The sequence below is a fragment of the Anticarsia gemmatalis genome, chromosome 2 (assembly GCF_050436995.1).
Source record: "Anticarsia gemmatalis isolate Benzon Research Colony breed Stoneville strain chromosome 2, ilAntGemm2 primary, whole genome shotgun sequence".
Lineage (NCBI taxonomy): Eukaryota > Metazoa > Arthropoda > Insecta > Lepidoptera > Erebidae > Anticarsia > Anticarsia gemmatalis.
In genome coordinates this window covers 9,918,772-9,938,952 of record NC_134746.1, presented here as the reverse complement: position 1 = coordinate 9,938,952, position 20,181 = coordinate 9,918,772, and the positions used below count along the sequence as shown (strand labels likewise).

At 34.1% G+C, this 20,181-nt stretch overlaps 5 protein-coding genes across 5 annotated transcripts; 3 read left to right on the top strand and 2 right to left on the bottom strand.

Annotated features, from left to right (window-relative positions):
• The first annotated feature begins 253 nt into the window (after positions 1-253).
• por (Protein-serine O-palmitoleoyltransferase por) lies at positions 254-2,044 on the top strand. Its single transcript, XM_076131411.1, has one exon. It carries the CDS (start codon positions 608-610, stop codon positions 1,931-1,933), a length of 1,326 nt encoding a protein of 441 aa, XP_075987526.1. The 5' UTR covers positions 254-607; the 3' UTR covers positions 1,934-2,044.
• A 459-nt stretch (positions 2,045-2,503) lies between these two features.
• On the bottom strand, positions 2,504-3,809 carry Xrcc2 (X-ray repair cross complementing 2). The gene is made up of 2 exons (XM_076134831.1): positions 3,803-3,809; positions 2,504-3,294 (listed from the first exon to the last, which is right to left on the bottom strand). The coding sequence occupies exons 1-2, from the start codon at positions 3,807-3,809 to the stop codon at positions 2,504-2,506; spliced, it is 798 nt and encodes a 265-aa protein (XP_075990946.1).
• LOC142984092 (torsin-1A-like) lies at positions 3,798-6,770 on the top strand. Its single transcript, XM_076131425.1, has 6 exons — positions 3,798-4,209; positions 4,364-4,638; positions 4,750-4,901; positions 5,004-5,149; positions 5,252-5,399; positions 5,482-6,770. Exons 1-6 carry the CDS (start codon positions 4,005-4,007, stop codon positions 5,609-5,611), a joined length of 1,056 nt encoding a protein of 351 aa, XP_075987540.1. The 5' UTR covers positions 3,798-4,004; the 3' UTR covers positions 5,612-6,770.
• Positions 6,763-8,360, bottom strand: Atg5 (autophagy protein 5). Its single transcript, XM_076131437.1, has 5 exons — positions 8,070-8,360; positions 7,775-7,980; positions 7,567-7,691; positions 7,278-7,478; positions 6,763-6,953 (listed from the first exon to the last, which is right to left on the bottom strand). Exons 1-5 carry the CDS (start codon positions 8,223-8,225, stop codon positions 6,847-6,849), a joined length of 795 nt encoding a protein of 264 aa, XP_075987552.1. The 5' UTR covers positions 8,226-8,360; the 3' UTR covers positions 6,763-6,846.
• Positions 8,361-8,634: 274 nt separating this feature from the next.
• LOC142978541 (ribosomal RNA small subunit methyltransferase NEP1) lies at positions 8,635-9,813 on the top strand. Its single transcript, XM_076123029.1, has 3 exons — positions 8,635-8,931; positions 9,111-9,354; positions 9,479-9,813. The coding sequence occupies exons 1-3, from the start codon at positions 8,788-8,790 to the stop codon at positions 9,799-9,801; spliced, it is 711 nt and encodes a 236-aa protein (XP_075979144.1). The 5' UTR covers positions 8,635-8,787; the 3' UTR covers positions 9,802-9,813.
• The last annotated feature ends 10,368 nt before the right edge of the window (positions 9,814-20,181 follow it).

Below are 20,181 nucleotides of genomic sequence, written 5' to 3'. Positions count from 1 at the left end.
GAAAGTGGGAGAACGTTACTAAGTGATTAGTATCCAAGTCGTATATATATATACCTACAATAAGTTATTTTTATATTGCATGTTGAAATTTGTAATATTTGTAAGTATATATATATTACGCACGCAATAAATACATTTAAATAATGAGTGGAATTGTGGAAGGTGGATGCAGAGATTACTAAATAAATACTGCCATGGTCTTTGAATTTGCGGCAAAGCTGTCATTGTCATTGTTGACAAACTTCAGTGAGATTTGACATTTCGTCATCGCCGTGATCGAAACATACCTATGCGGCCGCAGCGGCACTATCTGCATAATATAATATCCAATCCGCGTGGTGCGGCGGTCCGCCATCGGATATAATTTGTTGATAGAAATATGGATCAGAAATTAAGATAACTACAGTTTGGCGGACAAGATGTGTCGAAACCACAACAAACTTTTTAAAAACGCCTTTAGTTAATACATGACAATACTGTAAAGTACAACTGTGATATGTGATACAAATAATGGAATACTAGAAGCAGTTTAGCTCAGAGAGCAAAAACAAAGAAGTGATTAGTTAATCCGGCGGGATACCGGCATACTCGTATTACTTATTACACCATGGAAGAAGAAGATGACTACACCGAAACCGCCTGGACGTACATCACCTTATGTGGAGAACCCACTATCTACGAGGGATTGAGATTTGCTAAAGATTTAATCATCGCTAATGTCATCTTGCGCCTATTTATACAGTTTGTACCACTACCTCACAATGTCAGGCACAGTTTGTGTTTAGTTATAGGAAGTTTCTTATTGTATCATAATATAGGTCCTCCATTTATATGGACTGTAGGGCTCACAGCTGGTGCTTACATATTTATTATAATACTATCATTCATCACAAAAAAATGGAGGGGGTTGTTGATTTCCATATCTGTTATAAGCTTTTTGATATTATGTGAGCTATATGTACTTAATCCTAAAATGTGGCAACAAATAAGAGGCATCCAGATGATTGCAGCTATGAAAATAATATCTGTAGCTATTGAACTGGACAGAGATCTGTTCAAACGCATGTTGAATCCTGTTGAGTTTGGAGGATATATACTTTGTCCAGCCAACTGTATTCTAGGACCGTGGATTTCTTTCCATTCATATAATCAATACCTGGAAGTTAAATTTTTATCCAGAAGGTGGATCAAACTTATAATAGTCAACCTGTTTCTGTCAATGTTATTCTTGTTTTTGTCTAATTGCATTGTACCATGGTACATTGATGATGAGATGCCCAAGTGGTTGACTGCATACAGGGATGCACAGTCATTCAGAATGTCACATTACTTTGTTTCAAGCATGTCCATTGTATCAATGATAAGTGCTGGATTTGGGCTAACAAATGATTGTCATTCTGAAATTCATGTCACCAAGCCATTTTTCATTGAGTTGCCAAGATCTCTAGTCCAAGTTGTTATTTATTGGAACATTCCAATGCATCAGTGGTTGAAAAACTATGTTTTCAAGACTTGCCAGCCATATGGTCAATTTGTTGCCATATTTGTAACTTATGTAGTTTCATCACTACTCCATGGGTTAAACTTCCAGTTTTCAGCAGTATTACTCAGCATAGGCACATTTTCATATGTTGAATATAATTTGCGGTACAAAGTCGCAGCGGCCTTAGAAGTGTGTTGTTTGGCAAATCCTTGCACAAAGCAATGTGATCATAAGTATAAGAAGAACAGTTTACTTGCAATATTTACGAACACTATATTCTCTCTCATTACTATCATTCACCTTGCTTATCTAGGTGTAATGTTTGAAGCATCTTTCTCTGTACAAGAATCTGGTTATTCTTATTATCATACTATAAGTAAATGGGAGAATCTTAATTTTTTCAGTCATGGTTTTGCTGCATCTATGTTTGTGATTTATTTGATGATGTGAAAGGTTACATTGTTAGAACATAAGTATACTTTTTTTATAGATTTTCTGAATCTCTTCTTGTGATCTCTTACAGTATTATATGTACATAATTATACAACTTTATAAATTTCATTTATTGTTATTCATATTTTAGAAAGGAGAGTAGTAATGGAACTTAGTTTTAGACATCATGTTATGCTTGCAATTATTACATTTTAAAATTGCTATTAAATTCCTTAGATTTCAGGCATAAAATTCATAAAATTATTAATACTGTAAAATTTAATGCTAGCATAACAGTTTAGGTGTGAAAAGAGTAACAAAGACACAACTGTATGAATAATACTATCTAAGTACTTACATTTTAGCTGATAAATACTGATTATATTAGAACAATGTTTTAGAAAGCTAGATTTTGAATTTTAGGATCTTCTTCTATTGTTACTTATGAACCAAATTTGTGCACTTTTTCTCCTAGTGATAAGATATCACTGCCAGAAATTTAAAATAAGTTGTATGTATCTTTAGAAATAACAAAATTGCTTTCAAACAATTCAATATGGGACCGGAAATAATTACAAAATATGCATGTTACTGCCATTTTATTACATTGTTGAGTACAATAAAACATTTGGTATAGTATGAATGAACTGTTCTTACATTTAATTGATATACACCTTTTGAACTATCTACTAATTGAACTTTAAAATTTAAGCCATCTGCTAGTTGACTTGTTTCATAATTATTCATATCTTTGCTTGAACTAAAGTATCCTGGTCTTGTATATACTATTATTACTTTGTATTCTTTAGAAACTTTTTGTATAATTCTAAGTAAATTTTTGATATACAAATCCATCTTCATTATTTTAAACCCTTGTTCAGACCAGTAAAAGGCAGTTAGTGTATCAAATACTAACAGCGATATATTTGAATGCTGGGTGAAAATACTATCCAGATTATGAATAGTAGTGTAAAATTGTGTAGCATCATAAATTTCTAGTAGAAAAAAATTACTAAGGGCCTTGTTTAGCAGTCTATCATTTTCAATTTTTCTTGTTTCAATGTCTAAACTATTATCAAGACAGGAATCAATCCTCATTTTAATTGTTTTTATAAATTCTTCATAAATAAATTGTGAAACAGTATTAAACATAAGTACGCCTGATGGCTCTTCATTGGATTTAGTTGGGAACAAAGCTTCACAAATTAGGTCAATAAGTAAATATGACGTGCTAGTATCACTGAAAATCTCAACTGTATCCCCGTGATTTAATCCGCATTCAAACAACGCTGGGTAAAAGTTTTCGATCGCATTTTTCTTAGTAATTCTTGCCAGTAGTTGTTCTCCGGATTCAATTTTAAATTTAGCCGTAGTCATAACTATTCACTGTTTGTGTTTGCCTGAATACAAGTAGTTCACAAATAATTGCCTTTTTCGTACGGAGAAGAATAAACAACGAACAGAGACGACCGTCCAAAGAAAATGGGTTTAGCTGTAGCAAGTCGCAAGAGTACAGAGTACTACTGAAAAAGACCCGCGCAAAAGTATCTGTTTTTGTTTGATTTGACTTTGACAGTAAGTTTGACATGACATGATAATGAGCCAAACACTACATTTGACCAAAGACAATATTTTGCTTTTTAGTAGGTACCGCACAAAGTGAATTGAAAGCTGAATCTTCGATTAGTCTGCTTTCTTAAACACACCTAGGTACCTTCTTGTGCTCAAGTTGTTCCACGACGCTTAAACCTTATTATTCAGAATCAATTATTTCAGCAAAAAGCCTGATAAATTCGGCCCTACTTGAAAGTTCAACAATCAAACTATTCACTAATTTATTTACATTTGGCTACATCGTTTTTATAGCCTTGTCAATGTCAGTTGTACTTGTCATTGTTCATCATACTTCATTGTCAAATTTTAAACTTCATAGTCAGAATTTGTGTTGGCGGAAATTTAATTTTTATTGTTTAGGAATATAATGTTTCAGTAGGGCGATATCTTCGAAATTTAAGCATTTAGAATACTGTGAAATGTTTAATGCCCTTTCTGTACCGAGTTTGAAGCAGTAATTTAATATAATTTCGAAATGTTGGGCAAATCAAACATAGTAGTATTTTTAAGTACTTTATCATTATTGTTAGAATGTGCCTTTGCGGAGTTGATTACAATATCGCTGATTGGTTCTGCTTTAGCAGCAGGTGGATGGTACAAATGGGATACAATAAAGGATCACACTGTTTGTCGATATATGGAGTGCTGTAATGACGAACATGTGCCTTTTGATATAAATAGTAAGAAGCTTTTGTTTTCTACAAAAAAAATGTATAATTTCTCATTATAATACCCTTTGTTTATATTAGAGACTTAAAGGGATAAAAGTAACACAGTTGGTGTGAAATACTAGCAGTGTAACATGTTATTAAAACAAGTTTTGTACAATTTTAGAGTTAAAACTATCGCTATCGCAGCGGATGTTTGGGCAGCCATTAGTTGATGAATTAGTGAACATATTACATGCACATAAAGAAGCATTGAATGATGAAACTAAAAGTAATAAGAAAGCTTTAGTTATTAGCCTGCACGGCTGGCCCGGTGTTGGCAAGAACTTTGCTTCTACAATGATAGCTGAGGCACTTTATAAGAAAGGTATGCAGAGTAAATATGTGAAGCTATACATGGGAAAAAAAGATTTTGACTGCTCCAATTTGCAGCAGAAAAAAGTAAGTACTTTTTATTTTTAATCTTATTTGAAATCAAATTAAATTACTAATATAAATCAAATAAATAATATTTCTGTCAAAGTAAATTAATATTTTAATTGGTATTTACAGGAAGACTTGGTAGCTACTTTGAATAAGTTAGTGAAAAAATGTCCAAAATCTCTTATTATATTTGATGAGATCCATGACATGTGCCCGTCGGTGTTGGATGCTATTAAGCCAATGCTTGACCACCATCATGCAGTGGACGGAGTCAATTACAGGTACTGCAACTTGCATTGTACATACTACCTTCGTCTATTTTTTCTATTATAAATACTGCACTTTGTTCAGTAAATATGTTATGCTTATTGATTTCATTTCAGGGACAGTATTTTTATATTCATTTCAAATATTGGAGGTCAAGAGATTGCCACCAAATTGTTGGAGTTGTATGGGGAAGGTGCTAAGAGAAATGATGTTGATTTTCATGATTTTGAACCTATTATTAGAAGAACTGCTTATTTTCAAGGTAATGTGTAATTCAAATGAGGTTTTATGTTAACAGATATTATAGGTATAATGATTATTGAAATCTCTGCAGTGTAATAGAATTAAATACTGTTAATTTCAGGTGGCTTTGAAAAAGCTGCAGCTATAGCCAATCACTTGATTGACCACTATGTGCCTTTCTTACCGTTGGAACAACAGCATGTAGAAATGTGTGCCCTTGCAGAGTTCCGTTCACATGCTGTTTATCATCCAACAAAGGAAATGATGGCGTAAGTGACAGTTTACATTAAAAAATATATTTTCATTATAACATATTTATTTAAAATTAAATAAATGACTTTTATATTACAGTGAAGCGTTATCTGTTATTACGTATGGCCCGAATGAAGACCAACCAATATTCGCAAACAATGGATGCAAGAGATTTACAAGACACATTCCTTACATTATCCAGAAATATAAAAAGAAAACAGAGCTGTAATAATTAACATCTTAAATAAGGGTAACATTGTGATATTTTCTGATGTTAGTTTGAGTAACTCAGTTTTAAATTTTATTTAGCTTTAATACTCTTTTGTACAAAATAATACTTTAATTTATTTAATGTAATGAATTAAATCATGTGGCATTTTAGTTTGTATGTACATGTTGCTGAAAATACTCTAAATTGCACATATTCTTACAAAAACCTGTAATATAAGTTTTATGTAAATGTTGTCCCCGTAGAGCGAAAAGTCATTAACTCGAAAAACCTTGTTTTGAGATATGGCTGTTCAAAGTTTTTAAAAATATAAAAATTCATAACTTACGATTGCAGTAACCTATCTCTACGTTTATAGTCTTAAATGAAGGAAATTATAACAAAGTTTATTTAATATAGACTACATTAAGAAAATATTGTTTGAACGCTTGGAAATATCAAAATATATAAATTAGTTACTTTTATTTTTTAAATAATGTAACATAATTTCGAGTTAGTTAATTTTTGATCAGAGTTAGTGATTTTTAACGCAGTATGAAATGCGTGTACCGATGTGAAAAATAACTAAATGCATTTAGTGATTTTACAATTGCTAATAATAATTTTAATATGCAGAGATAATTCAAGGGAAAAGTAATTAAGTCGTTTTAGGTATTTTTTAAGTATGGGTTAGATACAATCCTAAGAAATGAATATTAATTAACTAAAATTAGTTAATTTGCTCCTTTTATTTTCAGCTCAAAAGGGTTGATATGGTTAATTTTCACATTCTATAAAACAAAAACTATAATAGTTACAGGTATGAGGATTAGACAGAAAAATAGAGAAAAATACCGCGATTTCAATGGCGTAATAAAAAAAGAAATCATTAACTCGAGTTAATGACTTTTCGCTCTACGGGGACGATGTGTTCTATTTCAATGTTTCTGAAAATATGTACTTAGTACATTGAAGTGCTACAGATGTACCAGTGGTTGAACTCAACTGAATGTAAGCCTTAAGATAATTCAGTGATCTGCAATATCGATGTTTAGGATGTAAGTTTATGTTGTGAATAATAACAAAATCAAATAAGGAATGTTCTCTCTGCATTGGAGTTGTTTTACAAGTGTTTTTATCACTCAAAGTGACTGAAAATAAAAGGGTTTAATAAGCTTAGTATCTGTTGTTTCATTAACTTAGCTGTTATGTTCATTTGACATTATATACATAGACATTGCACATATTTTAATAAATTAAAGTACACACAGATGAAGAAAATTGTCTGGATAGCTCAAATGTTCAGATAACCACTGCAGTGGTGTGTCAGAGGGAATCACAACTCCATGTGTTCTCAGTTTTACTGAAACAAAACAAAAATGCTATACTCATACTCCAAAGAATTCAATAAACCAGTATGATTCTATTCTGAAAAAAGTGAACTTTTGAACTTTATTCTTAAATGGTTTTTGACACTTTCTGAGATCTTATAATTGTCATCATTGGCCTGTATTCATTGATTGTAGTTGAGTAAGGGGGCATCGGGTAGAATTAGTGAACTCTGTTAGTGCCTCAAGAGTCCTATAGAGTAGCAACCATGATTTATGACTGAGAAAGTATTCTCATAATAGCAATTTGTTTTAAATAACTTATCAGAATACTTATCAGAACTTATCATAATACAAACCATCGTTTTTTTCAGTGTACAATTCAGTAAGCATTTGTTGAATAGTTTTTCTACTGCCATCACTGTTCTTTGGACTGACTAGACGTTGATTGCAAGTTCCATCATCTGAATATATCTTGATTGGAATGTGTTTAAAGCCTTCATTGTCTCCATGAGATTCCATTAAACGCCTATTTATTGCCCAAAATTGATCAAACTTATCTGAAAGAGGAAGGCTTACAGCATTAAAAAAAAAAACAATATTTATATAATGTGTTAAGGGTGTCCAGTGATGAAAATGTCACTATACCATTTTGTAAGCCAAGCCACAGCTGATTATGGTCTTTCTTCTGCATGGTAGACATGACTTGTCCTCTATGTTTGAGTACATCAGCCTCCTTCACTGTTGACATAAAATGAGCCTCTACAATATCTCTGTAACACAAACATTATACTTTTTTGAGCATTCAAATAATAATATGTTTATTATTTCATTCATTAAAGATATGTAATCTTACTTGTTAGGGCAATGAAGAAGAATGTCTTCTGGAAACTTTGTAAAGTGTACAGTGAGATGCCAGGGCAGTTGTGGGTCCTGGCCACAGTATAAGTCGTAAAGGAATCCTATCGGATAGTGCCACTTTAGTGGTTGCCCATTAAAGTCCAACCACATTTCGTTATCAGCATTTTCTTGAGATATATAACGCAAAAAGTGTCTCTTCATCTAAAACCAAACATTTTAAAAGGCAAGTTATTGAAATATTTATTCTACAGGTTAAACAGTCAGTCACTTACAAAGAGCTGTTTTCATACCTTATCAGTTACAAGGGGAAAGTAGCTCAATCTTGGAACCATCACATAAAAAGGGTCTGGTTGCTGTATTTCCATAATTTCTTCTTGGGTTAACTGAAAACATATAGGCAGTTTTCCGTCCCATATTTCACGCAAAACTTCTCTATCATTCGCCATGTAGATGTTGAAACTTACAAAACTAGACCTAAAGCTCAGGCAGATTCTGAATACTTTACTATTTATCTATTAAGACAAGTTTATTAAAACTGAACACAAAGCGATACGACTTCGATTATTTTGATAACAATAAAGGGTGAGGGAGGGGGTAGTAAAATTGACATCAAGAATTAAAATTGCAAGCCCAAATAATTATTTTTATCCACATATCTCACACACGCTACATTTACCAACTTTCCAAACACAAAAAGTATTAAATAAATCGATTTACTATTGGGCATTAGCTTGGTCTTGCTGCGTATCTGGTTACCTTTGATTAATGTCTAGAACAGTTGGAAAACCGTATAATAGGTATATGGACTTACTAAAATAGAACATCACTTTAACTGTTTGTTTGTCACGGTGACAGTGACATTACAGGTTACATTAACAACATCGGCGTATAAATAAAAACACGTGCGTTTTATTCTAAATAAATTTACTTCTTTCTGCTGTGTTATTACGTACCGACGCTGTTAAAAGTTGAATAACATTTACTAAGCAGTATATCCGTGCAGTCACCATGGGAAAGAAAAGGAAATTAGGAACTAAAGATGATGAAAACGAGTACGACCCAGTACCAAAACATTTAGTAACATCACATATAAAGAAGCAAGAAAAACGCCTTATAGTTATTTTGGAAAAAGCACAACTAGAAACTGTTAAGGTAATTGTCTACTTCATTTTCGTATCTTATAATAAGTGCATAATCGTGTTGTCATAACCTAATTCTGCTTGGCTTTGCATTACATCTTCAGTTACATTTTCACTTGCTTCATGTTGCTAGCTGCTGAAAAATAACATCATACTTAACATTAATGAGATCTTTTTAACAAATATTTATAGACTGGTAACAGTTTCGAGCTGTTAAACTGTGATGATCACGCAAATATCTTAAGGAAAAATGATAGAGATCCTGGATCATGTAGGCCAGATATTACACATCAGTCCTTACTTATGTTAATGGATTCTCCGCTGAACAGAGCTGGACTCCTGCAAGTATACATACACACAGAGAAAAATGTCCTTATAGAAATTAATCCACAAACCAGAATACCTCGGACATTTAAAAGATTTGCTGGACTTATGGGTAAGGCATTATAATTATTATAGTAAAAAAACTATAATATATAATTATTATATGATTTAAAAAAAATGATGAATCAATATTTAAATTAAGGAATGTTACTTATTGGCGTGCATTTATTTTTCAGTTCAACTTCTCCACAAGTTTGCAATAAGAGCATCTGACGGTCCAATGAAACTGTTGAAAGTGATAAAAAATCCAGTCACCTCACATTTACCTGTAGGTGTAAGAAAAGTGACAATGTCCTTTAGTTCTAAAGTTGTCAAGAACTGTAGAGAGTTGGTACCAAAAGATGAACCAATTGTTATGGTTATTGGTGCTATGGCTCACGGAAAGGTTGAAGTGGACTATTCAGAGGATGTTATTTCAATAAGCAACTATCCTTTATCAGCTGCATTGACATGTGCAAAATTATGTACTGCTTTTGAAGAAGTTTGGGATGTTGTGTGAATAAAATTTTGATAAAAGTATTTTCGTTTTTTTTATATGCCCATCACTAAAAGAAAAAGTTTATATTTTTAATAAAACTCTCTAAATGGAGTGGATGGAGTGTAATTCCATTTACAAATGTGTAGGTTTGTGGTAGTCTTGGACAGAACCTTGGATACCTATGAAGTGAACATTAGCTTAATTTACCACTGAATAACTACCTACGCTACTTACTCTTGAGTTAGTTATTTCGTGAGTTTACCTCTGGATAGAGATCAACATGTTCAACTTTTCGAAAGTGCCGCGCAATAATTAAACACGCTAACTTTAACGTGCAGCGACATCTAGTATAAAGTTATGTCTCAGTAATCTAACGACTGTGGTATAGATGGCGCCGTTGTGAACTATTTGAAAATAAACCAATATTTAATAATTTAATTTATTCGTCTGCAGCCTAAGTGAGTCAGGGGAAAAATCGGTTATGTTACGTCGAAGTGTCGCTCAATTAATAACGTAGTCAACTACGTCCGTAGTGCAGGTAGTGGTTAAGGGTGGTCACTACGTCATTACGATAGCGTGGCTGTCGTGGTTCGATTCCCAATACATAGACCGAAGTAAAACGTGTGTTAAAAATAATAAATTTTGATCAGGTATAGGTTCACAATCTACACAAAACCATGAAACATACAACTGTAGATATTACGTTACTCTCCTCGGAAGAGATCAGCTGCAAGCCTGCAACACATAGTTAGCAATGAATGCAGGAACCTGTGAACAAAAACTGAAATAATTAATGCGACATCCGTTTGAATTTGTTTCTAGTTGAGTGGGAATGGCACCCTCTTGAGAATAGCTAATTAGTTACAAACAAAATGCATAGGATGTAGACAAGATTTTTTTTACCTACTCATTAGACGACTTGGCGACGTTAAAGCCTGTTTTTTGCTCATATTAAATTCGCTAAAAATCAATTGCCCCTACTCAGTCTAATTGCACTAATTCAGGGATTCTGGTAATATCCGCAAATTACCTTACATTATTAGGTAGGTACATAGAACAACTTCATGTTTAATATTCCTTCAGTACCTAGTTTTTGTATGGTCATATCCACGATAGAGTTATTTTAATCCTAATTATCCCAATTTAGAATAATTATGTTAAGGTTGCGTAAGATTAGTCGACATGTTCCCTAAATTAATGCATTTAAGATTCCCACGAAACTCTTTTAAACCGAACACTTTTTTTGCTTAATTATTAGTTTTACAGATATCCTGCAATTAATTCGCAATCATAGCGTTCAAAATGTTACCTTCATCTGCCATCAATCTATTTTTTTGTTGAGGTTCGTCCCTAAAGTGAACTATCTTCAACTATCGCGGAGGAATGTGAGGGCGGGGCGGAAGGCCGGGAACTATGGAATGCGTTCATAAGGTTTTGTTTTATTTTAAAGAAGAAAACAAAAAGTTGAACATCATCGTCTATTATGGAAACTATGAGGCCGAATCGTCTGTAGATAGATACTATTTTATGTCTCTTTACAAATACTTACTTCCGTGAGCCCGTGGAATAATTAAGTTAATTTTCTGAGCTTGCTGCATTTCTAGCTAATCATGAGACCGCGGCAATTGTCAATGTACATTATCCTTCAAATGAGTCCTAATTAGCGTTTCATGATCTTGAAAAAAGGAATGTGTGAAATTCGTTTAACTCACATGATAATCAGGAGGGTTGTGCGTTCATCCAGCGCAGCTTAACGACATCCAGATTCCATGAGGTGGAATGCCTTGAAAAGTACTTAAGCAGTAAAGTCGTTAGAAGAAAAGTATTCGCCAAGCGAGCGTTCTCTAATAAGTAGACATGGATATATGTTAAACACGGACTGTTAATTAATTTTAGCAGGATTTTAATTAGACTTCAACAACTCCTTTTGTTCCGTGCGTAAGTAGAAGTGAAGTAAGATATAAATTTTAACATAAACTGTGCTGTGGAACTTGCTACTGTGTTACTGTTTTCTCTTGGCTTCATTCTGAAAGCTTGATTTAAGTGAATTTATTTTTATAAAAGGTCACCTAAATGTTACGATATAAAGATGATGATCTAATAATACAAAAATAGATAGGTATTAGTAGGTATTAAGAAGGTCCTATAAGTTTTTAGAATAAAATAATTTTAGTCTTTACATAGTTTTTACGCTACGTTTTTATAGAAGACAAAACAAATACCGACAGTATACATAACTTCAAGTAACATATTTATTTATTAAAAGGATAATGGTTGACATAAGTAATCGTGGCATGATGAAAGCGGTTGGTCGGCCGCCGTGCGCCGACTCGTGGGACTAGATTCTCGGCAACTTGCCTTATACGGCGTATGGTCTGACTCTGTGAGCCAATTAACCTCTCAAGCGCCCGGCCACCGTGTCACGGTTGAAAGTGCTACCCCCGTCAAGCGCCCCGCCACCGTGGTACGGCAAAACGATCTTACATTTAAAAAACGTAGAAAAGAAATACTAAAACTATATTTATCCCCTTCAAACATATTTGACATTGAAGCTGATGAAACGAGACGACGATCTAATGCACACACTTGAATAAGTGGTTGATATAGGCCAGAGAGCACCATAAACAACATCTGACCTAACGACATGTTCCTTTATGACCAATATTGTAAATACTTTTTTTAACTAATTTTAAAGATTTGAGTATATTTTACAGTTGGATTTTAATGTCATTATTCATTAACTACACGATAAGACCTTTCGTCATATTATTATTTTTGCCTAAAAATATTTATTAGACTTTCTTCAAACACATGCCTAAAGCACACAATATTCAGATTAAACCGACTATTGTGCTAGCACTATCAAATATTATTTGTGGTTTATTGTTTTAATCTATAGCAAATTTTATGTAGATTTCAAATATATAAGGTATGTCTAGGGTGTTAGTATTAAAATATGACGGAATCGACGCTTAAATGCCAACCGCCAATTCAATTTCGCGCGCCATTTTTGGCCCGGACGCTTAACGGTATATTTGAATTTTGACGTGGGGCGCTCGAGAGGTTAACTTCACAATAATGTAAACAAGTACCTACTAGAACGATGTAGGTACCCACTGCATAAACCGATTAACTTATAGCTATCTACCTCGCATAATAAATAATATCAACTGTCTTAACTTACTCATTGTCGTGAGGAGTAATTATTTATACCTATTATTTCAATGCTTGAATTGCTGTTTGATGAATGCTGTTCAGAACAAATTACTCATGTTTTTCTTCAGACGAAACCATTTCCTTTTAGTTATTTGTATACCGGACATTCCGGTGGACTTAGATACTTATACTACACCTACCGGAATGTAAGCAGCCGAGTCATTCTTACACCTTCTTATTGCGTCACATAATATTCTAAAACATTATCCTCGCTTACTGCAGGTTCTCTGAATGACGTCTAGAACATGATAATGACTAACCTACTCACCGCAGTATTTATGTACACTTACGTAGTGTTGTACATATAGATACAATTTATTCTTGTACAAAATACCGAGAACATATTTTATCCATAATAAATTCTGAAATGTTGGCGGTATTATTCTTACTTATATTCATTATCGCTGTGACCTGACCGTATCTGTATACATACGTGTATGATATTTGCCGTTCAATAGCGGTTTCTTTGTTCTGACCACGGCGAGGAGTAAAGATTAAAACTCTACGCGATTGTCACAAGGCCAACTCTGATTTCTAGGAATACATCAAACGTAGGTATTACTTGTCATATCAACCGAGGTAAACAAACGTGTTAAATGATCAATGTATCTATTTTTCATAGATTCATCTAATCAGATAATATTAACGCTAATTGCTAATTGCCGCTTTATGTTTTGCTACTGGGTTTTTAAAAATGGTGAATGACAAAGTAAACGTATATTTCTACCACGTATGACTACGTAATAAGGAATTGGAGCTAACTTACTAGCCTAATTGGGGTAAAACTATTATTAGGTGTTTGTGGTCAAATATTGCTAAGTTACATTAATAATTAATTGGGGTCCTCAAGGAATAACGCACGCCAAAAGACATCCAAATATTAAGTACAATTAATTAATTTAGCAGTAATCGTTCATAATGTAATATAAATAGCTAGTAGGTAGGTAACTCTACATTATTATGGTCGAAGCATGTAAGGTATACTTACGATAAAGTGTTCAGTATCACTAATAACCGCATGAGTATCTGATTACGTGGTTCCTTGAATTTGGTTACTAAACATATACCTATGTACGTTTGCTTAGAAACATAGCTTAGTATCTATAGAAACTTGGTTTTTGTTGCTAACCACTTGCAATAAGTATCTACGGTGTTTTCAATTGATTCTTTGTAATACTTATACATTAATATAACTTGGTGGGTAACATTGTAGAAGGTACTCAATAAGCAAAAATATATTTTCCCGTATTTATTATGGCTGATTATTTTATGTAACAAAGTAAAAGAAGTAGGTAGCTAATGTAGCTATACCTGATTAAAATTAAAATGTGTTTAAATTGTAAGCTAGAGTTGTCAACTTTGTAACAAATGGAGCGCCAAACTTTTTTGCTAGTTACTTACCTTTAAATACTTGAATGTAGTAAGTCTTGTCAAAAGGAAACGGTCCATTCATATTTTTTTGCTGCTGTTAAGTGAATGCATTTTGTTATTTTTTCTGGTCAACACACAGGCATTTAGACAAATTATTGTAACCGTTTTCACAAAATTAAATATGAATGAATTGGGCCTTACGATTTGCGATAGTTTTGATTTGTTTCTATTTTTTTTTTCATAATTTATTTGCAGTTCAATTGCTCTCTAACTGACCATAAATTAATAAAAAGAATATTAAAAATAAAAGAAAAATAATAGCTAGTGTTACAAACAATAATAACTTATTGTAGAGATAAGGACATGGGCTTAACTAGTTAAAATAATTTTATCCATATACGATCTAGTTAGCGAGATTCAGCCATCTTTCTACATTAATTGAATAGGAGAACACAATCACGCTTAAATATTGTTGATGGATAATCACTTGGACAGATAGTTATTTAGGTAAAGACAATATTTAGCACTAAACTACATATACATTATCTTTATTTTCAAGATCCTGTGACCTATTATATACTACCTGTAAGTATATCTAAACACGAGGTAACGTCTCGAGTCTAAATATACGACGGTACTACAAAATATGTCCCTTCCAGAAAAATATTATATCTGAAAGAGTAATACCTATGTAGAGTCGCCTGTTTTTTTTTTTGTTAGGGCGTTCTTGTAGTTCTGGTTTAAGCTTAAAACTATCTATCTGTGTTTGTTAATAGAAATCTATGATTATAAATAAGAAATAAATTTGATTTTCTGCTGGAATTTGAAGTGCTAGATAACTTTGTGTGCCTATCTACAATTTAGTGCAAGTGCTCCACATTCCGTAGGCATGAGAAAGATAAGTCGCATTATTTCATACTTGCGTGTTATCATGTCGGTAATCGACAGGAACTTAAAGGAATGCCGAGTATTTGTTGCGTCAGTTTCTGTATACGTCCTTCATTGACTCAGATTTACAATAATGTTCTTTTGTAGACCGTTTTGTTTGTGTCATACTTTGATTCAAGGATGATTATGCATTATCGATTTACAAAATACCTACCTGGATAAACCTAATGACGGAGTTTTACCAAATTAATAATATTTTTGATACCATCTCCTACCTCCTAAGTCCTACCCATACCTACATCTTAAAGTTTCATAAGTGCTAATTTGTGGGATTTATAGGTGCTGTGATCTGTAAGAGCTCTGACTACACAAATGGTTTCGTCGCAGCAAATAGCGTAACCAGTTGTTGACCGTGCGACCTGGCGGCACACAGGGATAAATGGTCGCATTATATGCAGATGCAAGCGCGCGCGCCATGGCTCTAGCTCCACCCGCCTGCCATATCGGGATTATGGACGTGCGTGACAAAGCGCCCAATAGAACGACTAAGTACAGTCATACAATATAGGAGCGAGCGCGATCGCGCCAGACGAAGCGGCGGCGACGCGCGCCAGCGAGCGCCCGCGCCGCCATCGCGCCAGCGCGCCAGACCGTTCGGCGCCTGCGTTCACAAAGGACTCATTGTATTCCTCGTCGGCCGATTCTATAGAATGGGCCCCTTGGCTTCTTCGCTTTTTTCCCCGAAATTCCTGATACCAGAATAACACTCCAACAATGGGTTTCCGTCCCTTTATTGGCACCTCATTTTTTGTTACACCTTAAAATGGGCCCGCCTTAGTTCTATATAAAATCACAACCTGTTCTAATGCCGGTGAAGATTTTGCCGACATTCCCAATTTATAGCTCTGTTATTGTTTCGCAATATCTTTGAAAGTTTGGGTTATTTGAGTATGGTCCTTTCGATTAGGCTACAATGGTTGAAATTATCAGTGCTATTTGATAAAACAAAGTTGATGAAATTCAGATTTCGGACTCAGTTTTCATCGCAAGCTTTTCACAATTTGTTGCACTAGCTTGTGAACCAATGGTTTTTATGTTGAATGGTTATGTTAAGAGACATTAGCATTAGGTGTGGCCGGTCCGCGGGCTGGCAGACGCCCACGAGCGACGTTGGTACCAAACAGGTTTCCTCTCACCGACACCCGCCGACGACGACCACGCCACGTAGGTACACCGACGCCGCACCTCACCCAAAAACTGCACAATTCTCGACATCAAATATTTCGAATGGTGATGATAACTAACAACATATTATTTTCAATCGTTTAGGTGCTGTAGGTACTACAGAAAATGCAATTATATCGAGATTACTTATATTAGTCCTTGTCATATACTTTAGATAAGTTAAGAGGATTATAAATGGACACTTGAGGGTTACTAAGATCCGTCTACCCATGTGATTGATATAAGCAAATGAAATAAATAAATAGCGTCGGTGCAGCAGGAAGTATTATGTAAGTCAGTAATTGCACACAAGTATTCCAGTTTATTTTGCTGCTTGAAGCATTTTCCCCGTTATCTTGAGTTACATATCGGCTCTGCGACTTTAGTTGTATGATGTCAACGCGGCGAAATGTTATCTACATCCGCCTGTGGGGTCCTATGTTATGACACATATCCAGCGTATGTAGTATGTATCCTCCATTCAATATTGCACTTGTATGACGTGGGAAAAAATTATAACTTGTGTAATTGTGCCGTGTTTCCAGCTAGCCATCTATTTATATTGCCGCTAGTTGTAAATGTATCTCCTTCAGATATAAAAGTGGGCAAGGTAATCGGTGCAGGTTTTAGGTGTTAGTCGTTGTGATTGCGACTAATTTGCAGTCACAAATAGCTTATTGCATTGGATGGCCATGATTCGTCCGCTGGCTAGGCGCCACCGCGCCGTGCCGTCACCGTTGCACAATAGGTGCAAAATCTACTGCGCTAACTCTGACGGATTATCACATCACAAATTTATCTAGATCAAATCAATCTAAATAAAATAGACCACTATGAGAGAGTTTTATATTTAGATTAGTTTGACCAGTACGTTTGGAGTAATCATCAACCTTCTCTTCGCGTGTGGGTGAGCCAAACCGAAATAAGAAAGCAAAATACCTAGAACGAAAAAAATGTATGTAGATCTGCAGTTTAGGTACTTACATAATAAATTTATTGTACAGTCATAAAGATAAATATAACAACCTTTGTAACAAATTGGCTATGATCAATACAAAAGTTACTGACTCTACATTTTATAAAAACTTAACCTGATTTTACTTATTCATGCGTTATCCAGATTTGATGCTGTTAGTACTCGTAAAACGTATCCCTAGGCCTATAGCAGGCCTAATAACAAGGTGACTGTTTCTAAACGTCTTCTACCGGGAATTATAGCTTTAAACCAAACCCGCAGGGGGAATTGACGTGTGAATGGCGGTCATCCACTGCTCATTGAAGGTTAAACAATGACAACCGTTTGTATAACAATTCAATGACAGGGTAGTTAATATCACTGTCTCACATCATTATGTATTGTAGTAATTACTAATTAACTTGCGTAAGTACATAAAACTGTTTTGTTCGGCTTTTGGTCATCTGACCTGTAATCTGCGACGTGCTTGTTGTTTACAGTTTATCAAGAGACAAATACTATTATGGTCAAATTCACATTGTTTGTTGCTTACACAAATGTTTCCTTATTTATTGTAAACATAATTTTTCCTGTAATTTGATATCGGAAAGGAAAAATGATTACCTATTCTTGGGAATGTATCATGCCAGGGTAGGATAATTAACTGAGTAGGTAGGTACAAAATTAATAGAATTTTCATAAAAATATGGTCGACTCGATTGGTAGTTCCTCATTTAACTGTAAAACTAATAATGTCATGATTACAAGTAACTGTTTCACATAAGCGATACAAACGATAAACGTAATAAATAAGCAATGGTAGAGTTAGACAGAGCGTCGCCAATGTTCCGCTTTACCACAGATAACATAAATAATTACACGTCGTGGCGTGGCAACGTGGCCGAGCATCGATGGCGCCTCACCGTATCGCGTGTGCCTCAATGTGACGTACGTTATAGGTACTCCTTGTTCGGAGTTGTTCGCACTGCTACACTTGCACAATGCTTGCCCAAGCAAAACGCCATCGCAACTGAACTTCATTATACAGGCAGAATAACAATTATGAATACAACATGTTTGATTTGATCAATCACAATTATTCAATTTTCCATTGTCTACCTTAGATTTCTTCAATCGAGTGTTGCACAAAAGTGTATGTCCAGGAAATATATTCATCATGCTTGACTGATAGACCATTCAATACATCCCTCCTAGTCGTAGGTAGATCCCGAATAGGTAACTAATAGCCATTAACGTTTGTAAATACCCGTCAGTACAATCACCATAAGCTAACCTTTTTTTATTCAGATAAATTATGATTGAGTCTCTATAATGTACTCTTACTGTTTAAGCCATACATACACATCGTTAAAAGGGAAACTTATTCTGTGACAGAAGTCCAGAGGAAAAGGTAAATCCACTAGGTCAATATAAATAAGAGATACTGCATCTATAAATCGAATTAAATATTTAATCACCATAGCTTTTCTTCCAATTAAGGAATAAGTAGGTACCTATTAGTTTTAGATTTATTTCACATACCTACATGCTCATAGGATCTTCACTTTTACATATCGTCGTATAGCAGGTAGGTACAAGTCATTTAATTTTCATACTTTTAATATAATGTCATTACGTATGTAACTTAATGATTAGCTCATCAATATTGTTAGCTAGGTAGGAGTCATTAGGGGAATTTATGTCCTCAATTACTTTAACGTCATTGTAATAAACATTACTATTAACATTCGCGAGTAAACAATTACTAGAGGAGTGTATTCGAGATAATTTCAATTGCTTTCGATGAATGTTGCACCACCTTACTATAATGAGTGTGTATTGTGTACGTTATCATCCAGTAGGTATTATTTTATTTACCTATACGTATACATGCTGCGTAATAGCAATTGGCAACGCGAATTAGCGCACGTAGGCGCCCGCCGCCCAGGCTTCCAATGCACTCGTAGTGATATGAACTCACTCGCGGGTTTATCAATGTTACTATAAAACACGTACTTATTCTCTATACCAACAATGCTAGTATCAAGTAACTTCGTAGTCCAAGCTATAAATGACTAGTAAGTAGGTAAATGACGTTGACTAAACGTTTTCCAAATTCCCATGCCAGTTCAAATGAAGCCATTTTGTAGTAAATTTTCTCCATTACATCAAAGCATGTTGTCATTTTAGAAATGCTTTATGAATATAAAATATTCATATTTACGTGTGAAACGACATGAATATTTTAATAAAGCTTAATGCCGTACCATTGAATGATGCTATTCAAATAAGATTGCCTTGACATTTTATAAATTTCTCCCTTTCCTTAATACAAGTTTCTATATTTTATACTTGGATTTAATGCTTGATAAATTATGGACAATAATATGTTATTTAGCAATTTGACTGTCTCTTAATCAATGTGGATGTTGAAATGTGAACAGAATATATTATGGGTAATAAAATACACTTTCCTGAGAGTCTTTGACTCTACATTTATGATGACCATTTTCGAGAGATTAGCTAATCATAGACACGTGCAACTAAGTTCAATATCTCTCCTCTTTCGGTCGACCTCTTTGCAGCAACTTTCATTAAACTAGAACTGTTCACATCAAATAATCTTATAAAATTGAAAATATTTCATAAAAACCCCACTTTCTGCATGTTTTCTTAAATTTCCGTGGTTTAACCCAACACAAAATCATTTTCAAAGGGGACAACAGACTCATAACGCGATAAAAGTA